General features: G+C 33.2%; 2 protein-coding genes across 6 annotated transcripts; both read left to right on the top strand.

Annotated features, from left to right (window-relative positions):
• Positions 1–655: 655 nt before the first annotated feature.
• LOC106755823 (pentatricopeptide repeat-containing protein At4g02750) lies at positions 656–6,310 on the top strand. Of its 5 annotated transcripts, none has more exons than XM_022778436.1 (6): positions 656–3,141; positions 3,242–3,340; positions 4,437–4,736; positions 4,826–4,894; positions 5,021–5,164; positions 5,670–6,310. In XM_022778436.1, the coding sequence occupies exon 1, from the start codon at positions 886–888 to the stop codon at positions 3,133–3,135; it is 2,250 nt and encodes a 749-aa protein (XP_022634157.1). In that variant the 5' UTR covers positions 656–885; the 3' UTR covers positions 3,136–3,141; positions 3,242–3,340; positions 4,437–4,736; positions 4,826–4,894; positions 5,021–5,164; positions 5,670–6,310. The 5 variants fall into 5 exon arrangements, with proteins under 5 accessions (XP_022634157.1, XP_014493525.1, XP_022634156.1 ...); XM_014638039.2 differs by lacking the exon at positions 5,670–6,310 and adding an exon at positions 5,240–5,631; XM_022778435.1 differs by lacking the exon at positions 5,670–6,310 and having other exon boundaries at positions 3,242–3,314; positions 5,021–5,631.
• A 3,033-nt stretch (positions 6,311–9,343) lies between these two features.
• Positions 9,344–15,065, top strand: LOC106756486 (oxysterol-binding protein-related protein 3C). Its single transcript, XM_014638938.2, has 10 exons — positions 9,344–9,592; positions 9,925–10,018; positions 10,290–10,406; positions 10,489–10,561; positions 10,841–10,959; positions 11,192–11,313; positions 12,489–12,665; positions 13,077–13,221; positions 14,051–14,229; positions 14,570–15,065. The coding sequence occupies exons 1-10, from the start codon at positions 9,501–9,503 to the stop codon at positions 14,814–14,816; spliced, it is 1,365 nt and encodes a 454-aa protein (XP_014494424.1). The 5' UTR covers positions 9,344–9,500; the 3' UTR covers positions 14,817–15,065.
• The last annotated feature ends 1,488 nt before the right edge of the window (positions 15,066–16,553 follow it).

Here is a 16,553-nt window from a genome sequence, read left to right as displayed (position 1 = left end):
AACACGAATGGATTTCAATAATAAGAACAAAAGCTCAAGTTTCAGTTATAATTAAACCCAATAATGAAAATATAGAATTCTAACATATTGGTTTCACATCTTTTTTAGGAAATTTAATTGTAAAGCCCTAATTTTTGTGGTGTTTTCATGATATGGTACATCATTGTTAATATTGAAAAAGATACCTTTAGTATCTCTATATAAAAAACTGTTTAATAATAATAGTAATAGTATTTGGGCAGTTTATTTTTATTTTTTGAATTTTAAAATACAATAAAAAGTAAAATATAAATATTAAATATATAATCCTTTATATATTTTTCTAGATTTTTTAATTTAAAAATATTATTAAAGATAAAATAAATATATGAAATATGTATCTGTTATATATTGATTATAATTATTATTATAGATAACAACTTTTTAAAATAACAAGTGTATTTAGTATCTGCGTATATATAGAAAAACTCAGTTATTATATTTTGTTGTTAATTACAGATCATTTTATCATCAAAATACATTATTTAAAAACCAATTTCACGTAAATTAAGAAATATTTTATTATTATCATATAGAATAAGAACCAAATTATATTTTTTTCAAGATTGTATTAGCATAATCTCACTCATTTAAAAAAAATCACCATTTACAAATAAATACGAGAAATGGTTGCATATAAAACTTTAATAGATGTCAACAACATAATGGATTGAAGAAAGATGCTAAATTATCACCACTCCAAGCAAGTAAGTATGCATAAATTCTCTCCCTTGAAACATTACCAAAAAGAAAATATAACGGTGATTATACTAAACTGCACCTGCACGTCGGTTTGGAATTCCATCTCCCCGTTGTCAGCGAGATTATTTTAAGACACCGGCTGCTATGATGAAACTTAAGCATGGGATTAGAGCGATAGGTGAAGCGGGAAATCATGTTATTAGCCGTAATCTGCAGATTATTCGTCTTGGGAAACTGGGAAAAGTTGAAGACGCTATCAGAATATTCTCTAACATGACCCACAAAAATCTTGTAACATACAATTCCATGGTATCCCTTTTAGCCAAAAATGCTAGAATTAGTGATGCTAGACGATTGTTTGACAAAATGTCTCCAAAAAACATTGTTTCTTGGAACTCCATGATTGCTGGATATCTTCACAACAACATGGTTGAAGAAGCCACTAAGCTGTTTGATGCAATGCCTGAAAGAGACAATTTTTCGTGGGCTTTGATGATAACTTGCTATACACGAAAAGGGGATCTTGATAAGGCTAGAGAATTGCTTGAGTTGGTTCCTGATAAGTTGAACACTGCATGTTGGAATGCAATGATAGCTGGTTATGCAAAGAAGGGCAAGTTCAATGATGCTGAGAAAGTGTTTGACCAGATGCCGACAAAGGATTTGGTTTCTTACAACTCAATGTTGGCTGGGTATACACAAAATGGGAACATGCTTTTAGCATTACAATTTTTTGAGAAGATGGCCAAGAGGAACGTGGTCTCGTGGAATTTGATGGTGGCTGGATATGTTAACAGTGGTGACCTTAGTTCTGCTTGGCAATTGTTTGAAAATATTCCAAATCCTAATGTTGTCTCTTGGGTTACAATGCTGTGTGGGTTTGCACGATACGGAAAGATTATAGAAGCTAGAAGACTTTTTGACAAGATTCCCAGAAAGAATGCGGTTTCTTGGAATGCAATGATTGCAGCCTATGTCCAGGAGATACAAATTGATGAAGCTGTGAAGCTGTTCAAGAAAATGCAGCACAAAGATAGAGTCTCATGGACTACAATAATTAATGGGTACATTCGAGTTGGTAAGCTTGATGAAGCACGTGATGTTTACAATCAGATGCCTTACAAAGACATTGGAGCGAAAACGGCATTGATGTCTGGATTGATACAAGATGGAAGGATTGACGAGGCTAATAAAATGTTTAGTCAAATTCATGCACGTGATGCTGTTTGTTGGAACAACATGATTGCAGGCTATTCCCAGAGTGGAAGAATGGATGAAGCTCTCAATTTATTTAGACAAATGCCGATTAAGAATGTTGTTTCATGGAATACTATGATTTCTGGATATGCGCAGGCAGGACAAATGGATAGAGCAACAGAGATTTTCCAGGCCATGGGGGAAAAAAATTTAGTTTCGTGGAATTCTCTTATTGCTGGTTTCCTACAAAATAATCTATACTCCGATGCACTTAAGTGTTTGGTTATGATGGAGCAGGAGGGAAAGAAACCCGATCAATCAACTTTAGCAAGTGGCTTAAGTGCATGTGCTAATCTTGCTGCTTTGCAGGTAGGCAAGCAACTTCACGATTACATTCTGAAGAGCGGTTATGTGAATGATTTATCTGTCAACAATGCCCTGATCACTATGTACGCAAAATGTGGAAGTATAAAAAATGCTGAACAAGTTTTCGGAGACATTGATTGTATCGATCTTATATCTTGGAATTCCTTAATTTCGGGTTATGCTTTGAATGGATACGCAAATAAGGCATTTGAAGCCTTTGGCAAGATGTTATCACAGAGAGTGGTTCCAGACGAGGTTACTTTTGTTGGAATGTTGTCTGCATGTAGTCATGTTGGTTTAGCGACCAAGGGTTTGGATATTTTTAAATGTATGATTGAAGATTTTGCTATTGAACCCTTGGCAGAACACTACAGCTGCCTTGTTGACTTGTTTGGTCGCGTGGGTAGACTAGAGGAAGCCTTCAACATTGTGAGGGAGATGAAGGTGAAGGCAAATGCTGGATTATGGGGTTCATTGCTTGGGGCTAGTCGTATACACAAAAACTTGGAACTTGGCATATTTGCCGCCCAGAGACTCTTCGAATTCGAGCCTGATAATGCCTCCAATTACGTTACCCTGTCAAACATGCTTGCCGAGGCTGGTAGATGGAAAGAGGTCGAAAGACTAAGGATCCTGATGAGGGACAAAAGAGCTGCAAAGCAACCTGGTTGCAGCTGGATTGAAGTTCAAAATCAGATACAACATTTTTTGTCACATGATCTAGCAAAGCTGAGACATGAAAATATTCAGATTATAGTGAATACTTTAGCTGCACACATGAGGGACAAATGTAACATATCTGACATGGAATCAGCCTGTGACATTCTATGATTGGAGGTACTCATAACTTAGCTTTTGAACTACATTGAAAAAGTAAAGTGAACTTCTATAACATTGCTACCAGAAATAATCGGAAGATAACTGCTTTTTATTGAAGGTCTTGATATATGTGATGATCACTATGACACACCCGAGCATTGTCTGTTTCATGATCTTGACACTGTTTTCTGGTGATTTCCACAATCCTATATTTACTGTAAGTTTCAGCCCAATTGGCATATTAATTTGTTAAGTGTTTCACTTGTTCTTTCATTTTATTTGGAATGAGGACAAACCTGTTTTTCACCGTTGTCAACAGAACTTTTTTGGATTATATTATTCATTGTGTCTGGAGTGAACCCATGGTGGGAATGAACATTGTTGATTGGACCCTCTATTCATCCTGATTTTCCGCCAAGTTCACAGTAGCTTCTTACTGAAAATTGTATTATATAGTATCATTGATAATGCCTTAGCGAAACCCACAAGTTACAAGGTTAAATTAGATAGATACAACATTAGATTCTATGTAAGTCTCTGTTTAGAGACTCTAATGTATTTTTTTGGTCACCAAGTATATTGAAATTTCAAGATAGAAATTGTATTTTGTAATATTGCCCATAAGCACTTTTAGTGCGGAAGTAGAAGAGCCACACTATTCCTATGGTTAGGGTTTATTACCACGACTTAAGATCACTTTCCAAATCCCCACCTACCCCAACCATTGATTGCAAATTTGAAGTACCCAGAAAAAAAAAATTATTTTGGGGCAAAGATATAGTAGTATCTGTGGTGTGTGGGTTCTTGAGTGATGTTAGTCCAGCTGAGTCTAGGTTCTAGAATCAGCTTATAGGTTAAGCCTTAATGCCATCACTACAAGTATTTTCTTGCCTCTTTTGAGTGATAGTCTCAGTTGTGGTGTTTGCCGACATATCACGATCTAGAACAATCCTATATATATCAAATTTATTGCACAATTTGAAAATTAATTCTAAGGAGCCAATTGTAATTGTTAGCTCCAAACATCTAATTCCTTTTACTATGCTGCCCCCTGTGGCCTTGTTTGTAGGACCAAGTTAAAGATTGGTAATAACAAATAGTTTTTTATTGTCTTTCAGAATAATTGTAGAATAGGTTAACTCTTATCTTTTGCTATTTTTACATTGCAGGAGGTATTGTTTTATGTTTTGTTACAATGTTGTAAGACTTTGCCATTTCTTTTTCTCTCCTGTTTTCAAACCAAAAAGAATGGAAGCGTTATCTGAGTTATTGTTACTTCTCAGCTCTCACCCCTCTTATATATTGTATGTAAGCTGGATCAAGGGCTCCCAGATAACCACGGCAGAATATATGGATCAGCTGCATATGATTAATTTTGAACAGCGATGGAAAAAGGCAACTAAGTGGAAAGAGTTTCCAATCCTTTTCAAAAAAATCCTCTCAATGGCATAATGATGCTTTTTAATAAGAAGAGAACACATCTCATGGATATCAAGTCCTTCCGTTACCACTTCAAAGGATAATTTTACAGTTGTTCCAGAAGATGACCCTTTAGTATGGGTTTGTAGTGAAGATGATCCTGAAAACTGGCATGTTCACGTTGGGCAATGCAAGTTAGTTCTGCATAAACGTTACTTGACTGTTATTCTTTCTTGACTTTGGATATAATTTGTTTTATTGATTTGCTTTCCAACTCTTACAGATCTTCCGCTCCATTGACTCGGGGTTCCTCAAAGGATTTTCCAAACATGTTGATGTTCCTCTGTCCCAGGTTTATATACTTTCTTGTTCATCCTCTTTTCAGAAAACTCCAAATATATTAAGTGAAACTCTATACTGCATGCTTGCAAATCAAACACTTTCCCGCACTTTTTAATTAACATAATTTTGTATGCAGAATCTTATGTGTGCTAAAATATTTGGTCTTAGAAGAAACTGTTCAAACAGCGTACATTCAAGCGATCAGATCTGCCCAACACTTTATTTATATTGAAAACCAATACTTCATTCGATCATCATATGCATGGCCATAAAGATGAAGGTTTGGCTTAAGTTCTTGGCTTTTAAAAGCAGGATAATTTTCTGTATTTTATGAGTTGGTTTACTCTGTCTGCAGACAAAGGACATCCTGCAAAATTTGGTTCATTGATCTTGATGGGAAAAGGAAAATAAAGTTGAAAGCATAAACGTTGAAATCTATATTTCTTTCAGAAGTTGATATAAATAGAGGAAAGAATTGTTGGTTTGATGTGACTTAGGTTCAAACATGAATAAATAATGACAATAATGTCATTATCTTATTTTAATTTAGTCAGGAAGAACTCTCTTCCATCTTCTTCTCTCTTTGTTTTGAGAAAACTTGTTTATTATTTTTCTTAATAATTACTGGTATTATTTATTTTGCTTTAGTAACTATTTGATTTGTTTCTACTCTTGTCCATAAGAGATACTTTCAAAATCCTTGGTTTGTACTTCTTTTGTCCGCAAAAGAAAAAGAAGAAAAAAGTTGAAGACAGTTAGATGTCTCATTTGTCTTCTGCTGTCAGGGGTTGAAAATCTCATCCCAATGTTGTTGGCACTGAAAATTACTAGTAAAATCAGAGCTGAGGAAAGATTTGCTGTTTATGTTGTTTCACCAATGTGGCCAGGAGGCGATCCTAAAACTGGGGCTATGCAAGAAATCCTCTTTTGGCAGGTATCAGATTGTGTGTATTCTTTTGAATTTTATTTTCAGATGGTGGAAATATACAACTAATGAATATTAAGGATTCTGGTTCTCTAAGTAGTGTAATTGTTGGTGAGCAAATTAAGGGAGTGAGTTCTCACAAATTCTGATTGGAACCAGAATAGGAATGACAAAACAAGAGTAATATTAATAATTTATTAGAACTATATCAGAGGTATAAACCTTTGTCAAATAAAGGGAAGAGACATTTTATTAGATAATATCTTTTTTCCTTGTTAGTACTCCAATAGTAGATGATATTTTTACACTAACAGTTTGTTCTTTAGCCTTATCAGATTAAGTTGCTTAACACTGATTCCAAATTGATTTATAATCATTGAGACGCAGATAAATAATGAATGATATGTTTAACATTAGAAAAGTCATGGTCTTTGATTTATTAATGTGTAAATATCGTAGAAGATTGAAACACTGATTATTATATTTCTGAATAATGTTTATGAAGCGAGTGAATAGGAATCTTTTTTATTGCTGAATATAAGTTTACATCAAGTTTTAAATGTCAGTGCCACACGTTCTCAATTTAGAACTTTGTTAAATTTGAGATGATGTATTATTTTATCTTATATAATCTTAAATTTATTATATCATTTTTAAGATCTTTTAATATTTTTTCTGAGTCCTATGAAATTTAAACATTAATAGTTTTTGTTTACACTTTACAATTTCAAAATCTTAAAAATACTACTACTACTATTATTATTTTTATAATCTAAATTCTTAACCTTCATCTCTTATTAACATTACTAATTTAAGTTTTTATTAATTTTAAGTTAATGTTATTTAGGCTTTTTTTCTATTTTTGTCAACCAATTCTTAAAGATTGAGGTAATTCTCATTGAATACTATTTAAGATTTTTTCAATTAGTAGTGGTTGAGCTATTTTCACTCAATGGTGGCCATTATTTTTTATTAGTATCGGAAAAAGAAGATTCTGATGATTGTAGGTAATAGATTTTTTTATCTATATTGATAGTGGTATTTTCCAGATTAAATTATTGATATTTATCTGTTCGTTTAGGTAATTATTATTTATTGTTTGACATTAACTAAAGTTTTCTCAATTAATATTTGCTAAAGTGTATTTTTGGTAGACATCAATTAGAATTTTTGAAAAGAAGTTTGTTGTGATTATTTTTAGTCACTATAAAAAAAATGGATGTCGCAATATTATTTGTTAATGTTGGTAAAGATGATTTTAATATCCATCAATTGACCAACTCTACTAAAATTGATTTTGTGAATGCCATTCAAACAAATTGTCACTTTACATCAAGTAAAAAATTTGACAAAAGGAACCTTAAACTAAATACTTTTAAAAACTAACACTAGACAATATTAACTAAACATAACATCAACTGAAAATAACTTCATCAATATTAATTAATCGAGGAAAAAATACGGAAAATAAAAAATGTTTTTTCCTCTACATATTATTCCATCCTATTTGAATCCCTTAAAGATTAAAACATTTTTATGATGTCTAAAACCTCACTTTATCAATTACAAACAAACATATCTAAACGTGTAAAGTAGTGTTTTGTAATGATAGCATTGCCCTAAAATTATTAATAGTATTAATTATTAATTATAATTGGAAAAATAATAAATTTAACAAACTTAAACAAAGAACTAAATTAGGTTTAAATGATCAAGTAATTAGAAATCACAAAAGAGAACTAAAAATGAAAAAAAAAAATAGTATACCATATGTCACTAATGGAAAAATCGCTTTTTAAGATAGATAAAAAGAATCTATTATGACACCTGATATCATAGTAAAGAAAGGAATTTACAGGAAAGAAATCACTGGTACCGAAACCGAGACGATGTGATTCGCTTTCAATAGTTTAACTATGCTACGAGAAATGTGAAAGAAAACCCTAAAAAACCCTCGCAAGCTCTCTACTCTACGCAACCCTGTACAATCTCCCACTCTATATATTCCACATCGTCTCCCACACAGAACCTATATACAAAGCCTCGTTTATAGGGTAAAACTAGAGGGAAGAGGGAAAGGGAAAAAGACTAACTCTCGACACTTTTCGCTCTTTTGATCCAACGTTCATCTCCTTGCGAGTTCTTTAGAATCACATGACATGTAATCCAATAAGAGTTGGTGACGTGAAAATTTTGCAATGAGAGTTTAGGTTTGGAAAAAAAAATTGAATGTTAATAGAATTAGATATTTCGAGCAAAGAATACGAATTTGAAGTTTTCTAATAGAGACGAAAGAAGTTGAGTTTGTGATTTAGAAGAGAGAAGAAAAGAATTTGTGATCGAAATTAAGAACAGGGAATGAGAGAATCTCAATTGAAGATTTGTAATATAGAAACGCATTTGGGATTTCGAAAAGAGTCAAAGCATTGAGCGTAATAATTCAAAGCTGAAATTTAACTCTTTTTCCGAGTCCACCACAAAAATTTGGTTAGCCTAATGAGATTCTGCTTTGAATTCGAAGAATAAATACTAGTTTACGAGTTTGTTACCATTGGAACTTTGAAGATGCTCTCACATGTATGTATATTAAATATATCCAATTTGATAGTTACAACACATATAAATGAGTATTATTAGTATTGAATATTTTCAGTGCATGACATTTATATTCAAGTGCAAATTTACAATCTCTTGGTTCCAAACAAGACCACTTTTACAAGAATGAATATGTTGGTTCAAGTGCAGACAATCAAAACTTCCCCTCATTAGAAAGGGTTGGGTTTGACTATGTGCACGTTAGAAAGTCAATGGATTACACATTGCAAATGTCTTTTTCTATATCTCTACACTCTTTTGTCACATCATCTACAATTAACACTCTCAATGAAAAATTAATAGAATAAATTTAATTCATGCACATTAGACTAACTCTAGATGGAGTTGATATTTAAAAGAAAAAAACAGACACNATATATATATATATATATATATATATATATATATATATATATATATATATATATATATATATATATATATATATATATATATATATAGTGCAGGGACAAGGTATTTCATGTTAGGATAATATTTTAGTCAAGGTAGATGGTTGTGATAGGAAGAATGAGAAGTGCATATTTTTCCTTTTACTTGATGAGTAAATTTTTAAGGTTGAAATTTTTTCTTGTTAAGAAGAATGTAAAAACCTATTTACAATTATATTAGATGAATGTAAATTAATTTTATATTTTTATTTGTTAATTTATCTATTTTATTAATTATGTAATATTTTTTTTATAGTTTAATATTATATATTTGGGATAATTTTTTTTACTAGTAAGTATACTAGATATTATCTTCTAATAAATAAAAAATTAATTAACTAATTAATTTAATAAAATAAATAATTGACTAATTTTTTATTTTAAAAACTAAGTAATTTATTTAAAAAAGTAAAAACTACATAAGTTTTTAATATTATTTTTGACAAATTTATTTTTTGACGTCAGTATAAATCCCCGGAGCTCCGTATATTGGTCTTTCCTTTTACCCAAAACACACTAGATGCTCGTCTCTTCTATTGTTTGAATTTGAGTTTGAATTTGATTTGGACGAGGTTGGAGTTTTGTAATTTGTCTGGGTTCTGAAACTGATAGTCTTCTGAATTAGGGTTTAAGTTTTACACCCAGAGATGGGCAGCCCCTCGAAGAAGAATGAAAGTAAGGGGTTTTTCTCCGCCATGTCTTCCATCTTCACCAACGCTATGCACCGATCAGTCAACGGGTACTTCGTTTTCATCATCCCTTCCTTATTTCACCTCCAAAAGAAAAATGTCAACTGTAAATGTCTATTTCGTATGCTTTGTTTCAACTTTCAAGTATCATTTGAGATTGCGTTCATAGTGTGAAAATAAAGAAGTGATTCCCCGTTAATAGAGTAATTTAAATGCTTTTCCTGGATTCTACAACTAGCTACTTAGGATATTGCATTCTTACAACACTACAATTTCAGTCTATTCTAGCAGTGTCGAAGTACCTGCCGATTTTCTCACTAGGATTTGCAACGATGTGGAGCGGAATTTAAGCTTATTTACATGATTCTTTTTTTGTTTCCAGGCTTCTTGGATATGAAGGTGTGGAAGTCATTAATCCAGATGGAGGTAAAGAAGATGCAGAGGAGGAAGCAGAGAGAGGAAGATGGAAACAAGAGGTGCTTATTTAGTTTTATTTATTTATTTATTTCTTGTTGTTTCTAGCTTTGTTTTATTTCCAGCTCCCTGTTTGGACATTTAAATTGCTGTGGGAAATTACTGTTCCCTAAAGTTAAATTGTCTGTGTTGTTTGTTCATGATAATGATTCTGACGTATGTTTTGGTATTGTTCTATTTTCTTCTTCTCTTTTAGCATATGCCTCATTCATTCGTGCTCATATTCTAAACATCTTTTGTATCTCTTTTTCCCTTTGGCTCTTTTACGTAAAGGAAAGAGATGGTTACTGGAAGATGATGCAGAAATATATTGGGTCGGATGTAACATCAATGGTGACACTACCAGTTATTATCTTTGAACCGATGACTATGCTTCAGAAAATGGCCGAGGTCTGCTTACTTTTAGTTTGTCATTGCTGATGGTTTCTTAATTTGTAGTATGAATTGATTGATTTTAAATTGTTTGAACTAGTTGATGGAGTACTCCTACTTGTTAGATCAGGCAGATGAATCAGAGGATCCATACATGCGGTTAGTTTACGCAAGTGAGTTATTTTCATCCCTTTTTATTTGCTTTTCTAACTTTTTTTGCCCTATCGAACTGAAAATTCTTCCAACGATATAGTCTTAGGTAGGACTGAATGTCAAATCAGAGGCATTCTAACCAGCTTTTATCAATGATTTATTTTACTAGCCTCAAATATTTTCATCTGAGGCTTTTTTGTTTTAGTTATTGTTCTTGAATCTTCTATTGCACTGGAGTAAGTCTAGGAATGGTTTTCCTAATTATTTCTTCACTGTTTACTTGATGATAATCATAACAGCATCATGGGCTATATCGGTGTACTTTGCTTACCAACGAACCTGGAAGCCTTTTAATCCTATCCTTGGAGAGACTTATGAAATGACTAATCATGGCGGAATTACATTTCTTGCAGAACAGGTATCTTTTCAGTATGTGATTCTCGTGGAAACTTTCCGATGCGGCATGCTCTACATTACTTTCTCTTCTTCCCTATTTCTGTGCATTTGTCTTTGGAATATAGGGTTCTTAAGGACCTTGAAAAAAAAAATAATTTCTTCTCATTTTTTCTTTTGTGGATTTTGTTCTCTCTCTCTCTCTCTCTCTCTCTCTCTCTCTCTCTGTAAATAAAAGAATTTATTTTAAATTTCAGGTCAGTCATCATCCCCCAATGAGTGCTGGGCATGCTGAGAATGAGCATTTTACATATGATGTGACTTCAAAGTTGAAAACTAAGTTTTTGGGAAATTCTGTTGACGTTTACCCTGTTGGAAGGTAACAGTTATATTGCAGTTGCTTAGTAGATTTCCTCTGTTATATCGTTGTATTTTTGTTACTGGTGTTGTTTTGTATTACTCTAAGTTCCAAATTTGATTGATGTGTTCGCCAATAACACTCTTAATGAAAGAGTTTTGATGACATCTGTATGATGTGAAGATATTTAATGTATTTTCAAGCTGGGTTGAGACATTTATGGGGTTATTTGATGAATATGCATATTTGTTCCAAGCTATTTATAATACTTGTTGGGTTTGTTATAAACTTAAATGTAGCAACCGTTGTGGGTATGTCTAGCCTGGAGTCTAGGTAGTTAACGAGTTAGCCGTTTATAGTCATTTTTGTCTATTTTGAGTACAACAGTCAGAAATTGTAGGTCTATAAATTGTATGGTTGATTGCATGAATGAAACAAGAGGTGAATCAATTTCACAAGAGAGGTTTGTTGTCTACAAAGTGGTATCAACAGCCAGTTAGCTTGAGTGTTTGAATGGAAAAAAGAAAGCTAAAGAGAGCTTGAGTGTTTGAAAAAGAGAGAGTGAGATGGTTAGTCTTACAAACAGTGTGTCCTTGTCCAAGTTGACAAAGGTGGTCATAGTTGACAAGTGGAGTCTCCAACTGAAACCTTTCTTGGTTCTCAAGACAATCGGAAGGTGGTGGAAAATTGTTATGAAGCCAGCAAATACCATGAATTGGTCGAATGCTCAGATGAAAGTGCAGCACGTGTGAAGGACAAGATAGCCTTGTACATATTGTACGGAGCTATTGGCGAGTCCGACTTTGAGAAGATTGTAAGTGTCAAATCCTCAAAAGAAGCATGAGATATATTGGAGAAGGTGTATAAGGGGAATGATTGAGTGAAGCAGGAGACAAAAGGAGTAGCTGAGTACATAACTCGGGTTAAAATCGTGATGAATTAACTTAGCAGAAATGGTGAGACATTGCCCTCCAGTCGAGTTGTGGAGAAGATTCTAAGATTGTTGACAGACGATTTCAAGAACATGTTGTGGGCGATTGAGGAGTCTAAGGATCTCCCTATGAGTCAGCATAGGTTCCTTAGTGGTACAGTATATAGCTATGCAGGAAAATAGTTCTTGATTTAATACTAGTTCTGATCTGAATTGTCCTGTTCTATTGTTATTTTCTATTTAAAAAGAACTTGTATGTTTTCAGAACGCGTGTGACTCTTAAGAGAGATGGTGTAATCTTGGATCTGGTGCCACCTCCTACAAAGGTTAACAACCTCATATTTGGCCGTACCTGGATTGATTCGCCTGGGGAAATGATAATGACTAATCTGACAACTGGAGACAAAGCTGTACTATATTTTCAACCATGTGGATGGTTTGGGTCTGTATCATTTCTGTTTCTACTTTCTTAAGAAGCAATTAATACCTTTATAATTAATTTGTACCAGTTGTATATTGGATTTAGATTTCAACATTTGAGCAATTTGTTAGTTTATTCTATTACAGCTTTCACTTCAATGTTTAATGACATTGAAATTATTTTCTTGGTAACGTGGTATTGAATATTTTTTGCTTCACCTGACTATTTGTTTTCATTGACCACTAGTTTACTTGAGAAATTTTCATGTTAAAACTAATCTATTTAAAATAATTGAGGGGCCTGAATTCGTTTCTGCTTCATTTAGGATTTCTATATTTTACTTCGTCTTTCTCTACTCAGCTGTTTAGGTATCTTGCTATTGTCAAAATATCTAACCTTTAATTGGACCATCTATTTCTTGATTTGTCATAGTGCCGGTCGATACGAAGTGGATGGATATATCTATAATTCTTCCGAGGAGCCTAAAATATTAATGACTGGGAAGTGGAACGAGTCAATGAGTTATCAACAGTGTGATTCAGAAGGAGAGCCTCTCCCAAACACAGAATTGAAAGAGGTGATTTTTCAATAAAAAATCTTCAGAATGAACTTGAGATTATTGACAATTAATGTTCATGGTAACTTTTCTTCAAAAACTAGGCATCTTGGTCTTAATGTTTGATGATAAATAACACCTTTGAAACTTTAGTCTTTTACCAAGTTGAATAGCATCAGGTGATTGACGTAGCCGATCTCATGTAGTGGGACAAACCTTTGTTGTTGTACTGTTTGAGGACAGAGTGATGGTCTATCTTGTTACACTTGGTTTAGGTTAGAGTTGTAGAGACCAATGCAAATGGCCATAGTTCTACCCAGTTTAGGAACTTTCACAAGGCAAGAGTGCCCGGGGAGCCATGTGAATATCGTTCATCCATCAACCCCCAGCTCCTGAAAAGAAGAAAACAACAACTGTCTTTTCTCCCCACTTCCATCAAGCAACTGATTTTTTTTTAACTATTTCTGTTAGTTTACTATACCTGTGCTCTTTCCTTTTTAAGAAACCTAAGTTTATGCTGGAAATTCTGCACCTATCTTTAAAATGCTAATCTTTTGAAGAAACCTCATGATGTAATGCAAGAAGACACTAATATATTCTAGCATATTGGGTCGGTTTCTAGTACATATCTTTTGACAAATGCATAATCCATTGAAATCCAGCTTTTTATTCTTATTTATTAATTATTTTGTTAGAAATTATAACCATTGCAATGAATAATCTCAGATGTCACTTTGGTTAAGAAATAAGTTTACACTTATGCTTTACTATTATACTGATTGGTGAGGACACTAATACCTTAAAGTTCCTGATCATTATCGTTGGCATTTCCACTGATTTTATTCTGCAGGTTTGGCATGTTGCTGATGTTCCAAAGAATGACAAATTTCAGTATACATATTTTGCTCATAAAATAAACAGCTTTGACACTGCCCCTAGAAAGTTGTTGGCATCAGACTCTCGTCTACGCCCAGATAGATATGCACTTGAGATGGGTGATCTGTCAAAATCTGGGGCAGAAAAGAGCAGGTTCTATACGCTTTCTTTTATTCCTCCTGTCGCACTGTGTCCAAAAAATTAGTAGAGCATTTTAGAAGCGCTAATACTAATATAAATAAAAGTAACAAACAACAGTCAACATAATCTTTATTTGGGAGTTCGGTTTTAATTGATCATTCTGTGGCTTTACCTATTGATATCTCCTGCCCTGGAAATTAGAATCATTATGTATTCTAGAGATTTTTTTAGGCTTCTCAGTTACTGTCATCCCCTTTCTCAGATAGAAATGGGTTTTTGAGTTTCACAGATCACCAAAAAAAATTGGTTACATAATTCTCAGGGTATTTATCCTTCACTTGTTTCCTTTCAGTTTGGAGGAGAGGCAGCGAGCTGAAAAGAGAACCCGAGAAGAAAAAGGCCATAAGTTCGTGCCTAGATGGTTTGATTTAACTGAAGAAGTGACACCAACTCCTTGGGGTGATTTGGAAATCTATCAATATAATGGTAAATACATTGAACATCGGGCTGCTGCAGATAACTTGGGAAGCATCGATGATGGTGATGTTAAATCAATTGAATTCAATCCATGGCAGTATGGTAATTTGGCCACGGAATGAATCTGTTTCTATTTGCCTTTGGTTTTCGGATGCTGCAGTTGGTTCATGTAACATTGTATTGATACAAAGAATAAAACTAATTTTATTTTGGTTTTGTTGGCTTGTGATTATTGTAATATCCGTAGAACACTAGTATTTTGATTCTCCCACAGATACAATGTTTTTTGTTTTTGCATGGATGGTGGTCGGCCGTAGCCCGTGAGGGTTACCTTGATTGAACTTGTATATATCCGTTGCTGTCCAGTGGTGTTTTTGCTAGTGTCAAACATGCAAGATATTCCAGAATTTTCTTAATAGTTTACTTGGGAGCAAAACAGTTAGACCACACACTCCTCTCTTCCAACTCCATACCCCAAAAGAAAGGGTAAGATGCGTAATTCTTAATAATCAAACAGAACAAGTATATATGATATTTGGGCATGAATTTGAAGCCTGTGACATGCTTTGCACTTTAAGACCAATATGTATATCATCTGAGTATGTCTTCTGGGATTCCTAGTCTCATTTTGGTGGCCAGAAGAATTTGGGGAAGAGAGGGAAAAAGCCCTTGTTTCCAGGTTAGGATCAGATCAAGAGCGCAAGTGCCCTTCCCTCTTTTCAGATTTGAGAAATTATAGTTGTAAATTAATTTTGTATGTTTTTTAACAAATACTTGATAGAGATAAAGAAGGAATTATAAAAGGTTGGGGATAGAAATATTACAGCTATTTATTGTCAGCCTTTTCTTTTCTATGTAAAGGAAGAGAAAGAATTCACCTCTTTTTTTATTATAATTACCTTTATCATTCATTATCTGCAACTAATATTAATTAAATTGGGATGGATCACATACTTGATTATTTTGATCAATTAAATGCAATATTTTTAGCAGCACATCTTTTAAGATCATAAATTAGGTTTTCGCATGAACTTTTAATAGTGCATATATGTTCAATTGGTCCCCCCACACAACTTTTTCATTACTGTTTTTACCATTGCCTTGTCTTATTTGAGGATAGGTTGATTTATATACGCACTATCCCCAAAAAGGTGCACTCTCTTGAACACATCCAAAAAGGTGCACTCTCTTGAACACATGATACTGTATCCTGTTTGGCTTTCCTTTTTTATTGTTTTGAATTTGGCAAAGTTTTGTAACACAAACTTTTCCAGAAAACTTAATTTACACGTTGCTTTCTTGAATTGGGTTTTTAAACTTAAATTTAACTCATTTAAGCTCATAAACATGAATTCAAAAATGCACTTAGTGGTGTAATACTAACCACTTGATCCTCAAGTTTTCTTCTTTCACCCTTTTTCCTGGTGGGTATGACTGAGATCTGAATGTGACTTATACGTCAAGTAAATTACATTCAAGTTACGTGACCTTTAATCTCCGTCCAACTACTCACTTGATTCCTACCTTTCACTTCCAAACTTCTTCCTATCATTGTTATTTGTTTTTTCTTACTTTTCTTTTCTCTAACTCACTTCGTTTTACTTCATCGCCATGTCAGTTCATAGGTCACGGTCACACTTTTGACTGTCCTTCGTGTACTCATTTTCTGACTTCTTAAAATCAATAATTTTTATAGACTAACTTCCATCATCATTACCTTACTCACTTTTATTTATATTTTCAATACACTTTTTCATGTTCAATCTATATTTTCAATACACTTTATTTTGTTTGTCTTCTCTCTGGAGAGCACGAGTTATTCTTTGGATTCAAATTTCAGGGGATTGAAAACACAGATC

This window comes from Vigna radiata, chromosome 2 (genome assembly GCF_000741045.1).
Source record: "Vigna radiata var. radiata cultivar VC1973A chromosome 2, Vradiata_ver6, whole genome shotgun sequence".
NCBI classification, from domain to species: domain Eukaryota; kingdom Viridiplantae; phylum Streptophyta; class Magnoliopsida; order Fabales; family Fabaceae; genus Vigna; species Vigna radiata.
This window is presented reverse-complemented; position numbering and strand designations above follow the sequence as displayed.

Bases quoted from the DNA above. Each gene is read 5' to 3' on its own strand.
- LOC106755823 (XM_022778436.1), top strand. From the start codon at position 886: ATGATGAAACTTAAGCATGGGATTAGAGCGATAGGTGAAGCGGGAAAT.
- LOC106756486 (XM_014638938.2), top strand. From the start codon at position 9,501: ATGGGCAGCCCCTCGAAGAAGAATGAAAGTAAGGGGTTTTTCTCCGCC. The intron at 11,314-12,488 runs GTAACAGTTATA...GTATGTTTTCAG, and splicing joins GACGTTTACCCTGTTGGAAG to AACGCGTGTGACTCTTAAGA. The intron at 14,230-14,569 runs GTTCTATACGCT...GTTTCCTTTCAG, and splicing joins TCTGGGGCAGAAAAGAGCAG to TTTGGAGGAGAGGCAGCGAG.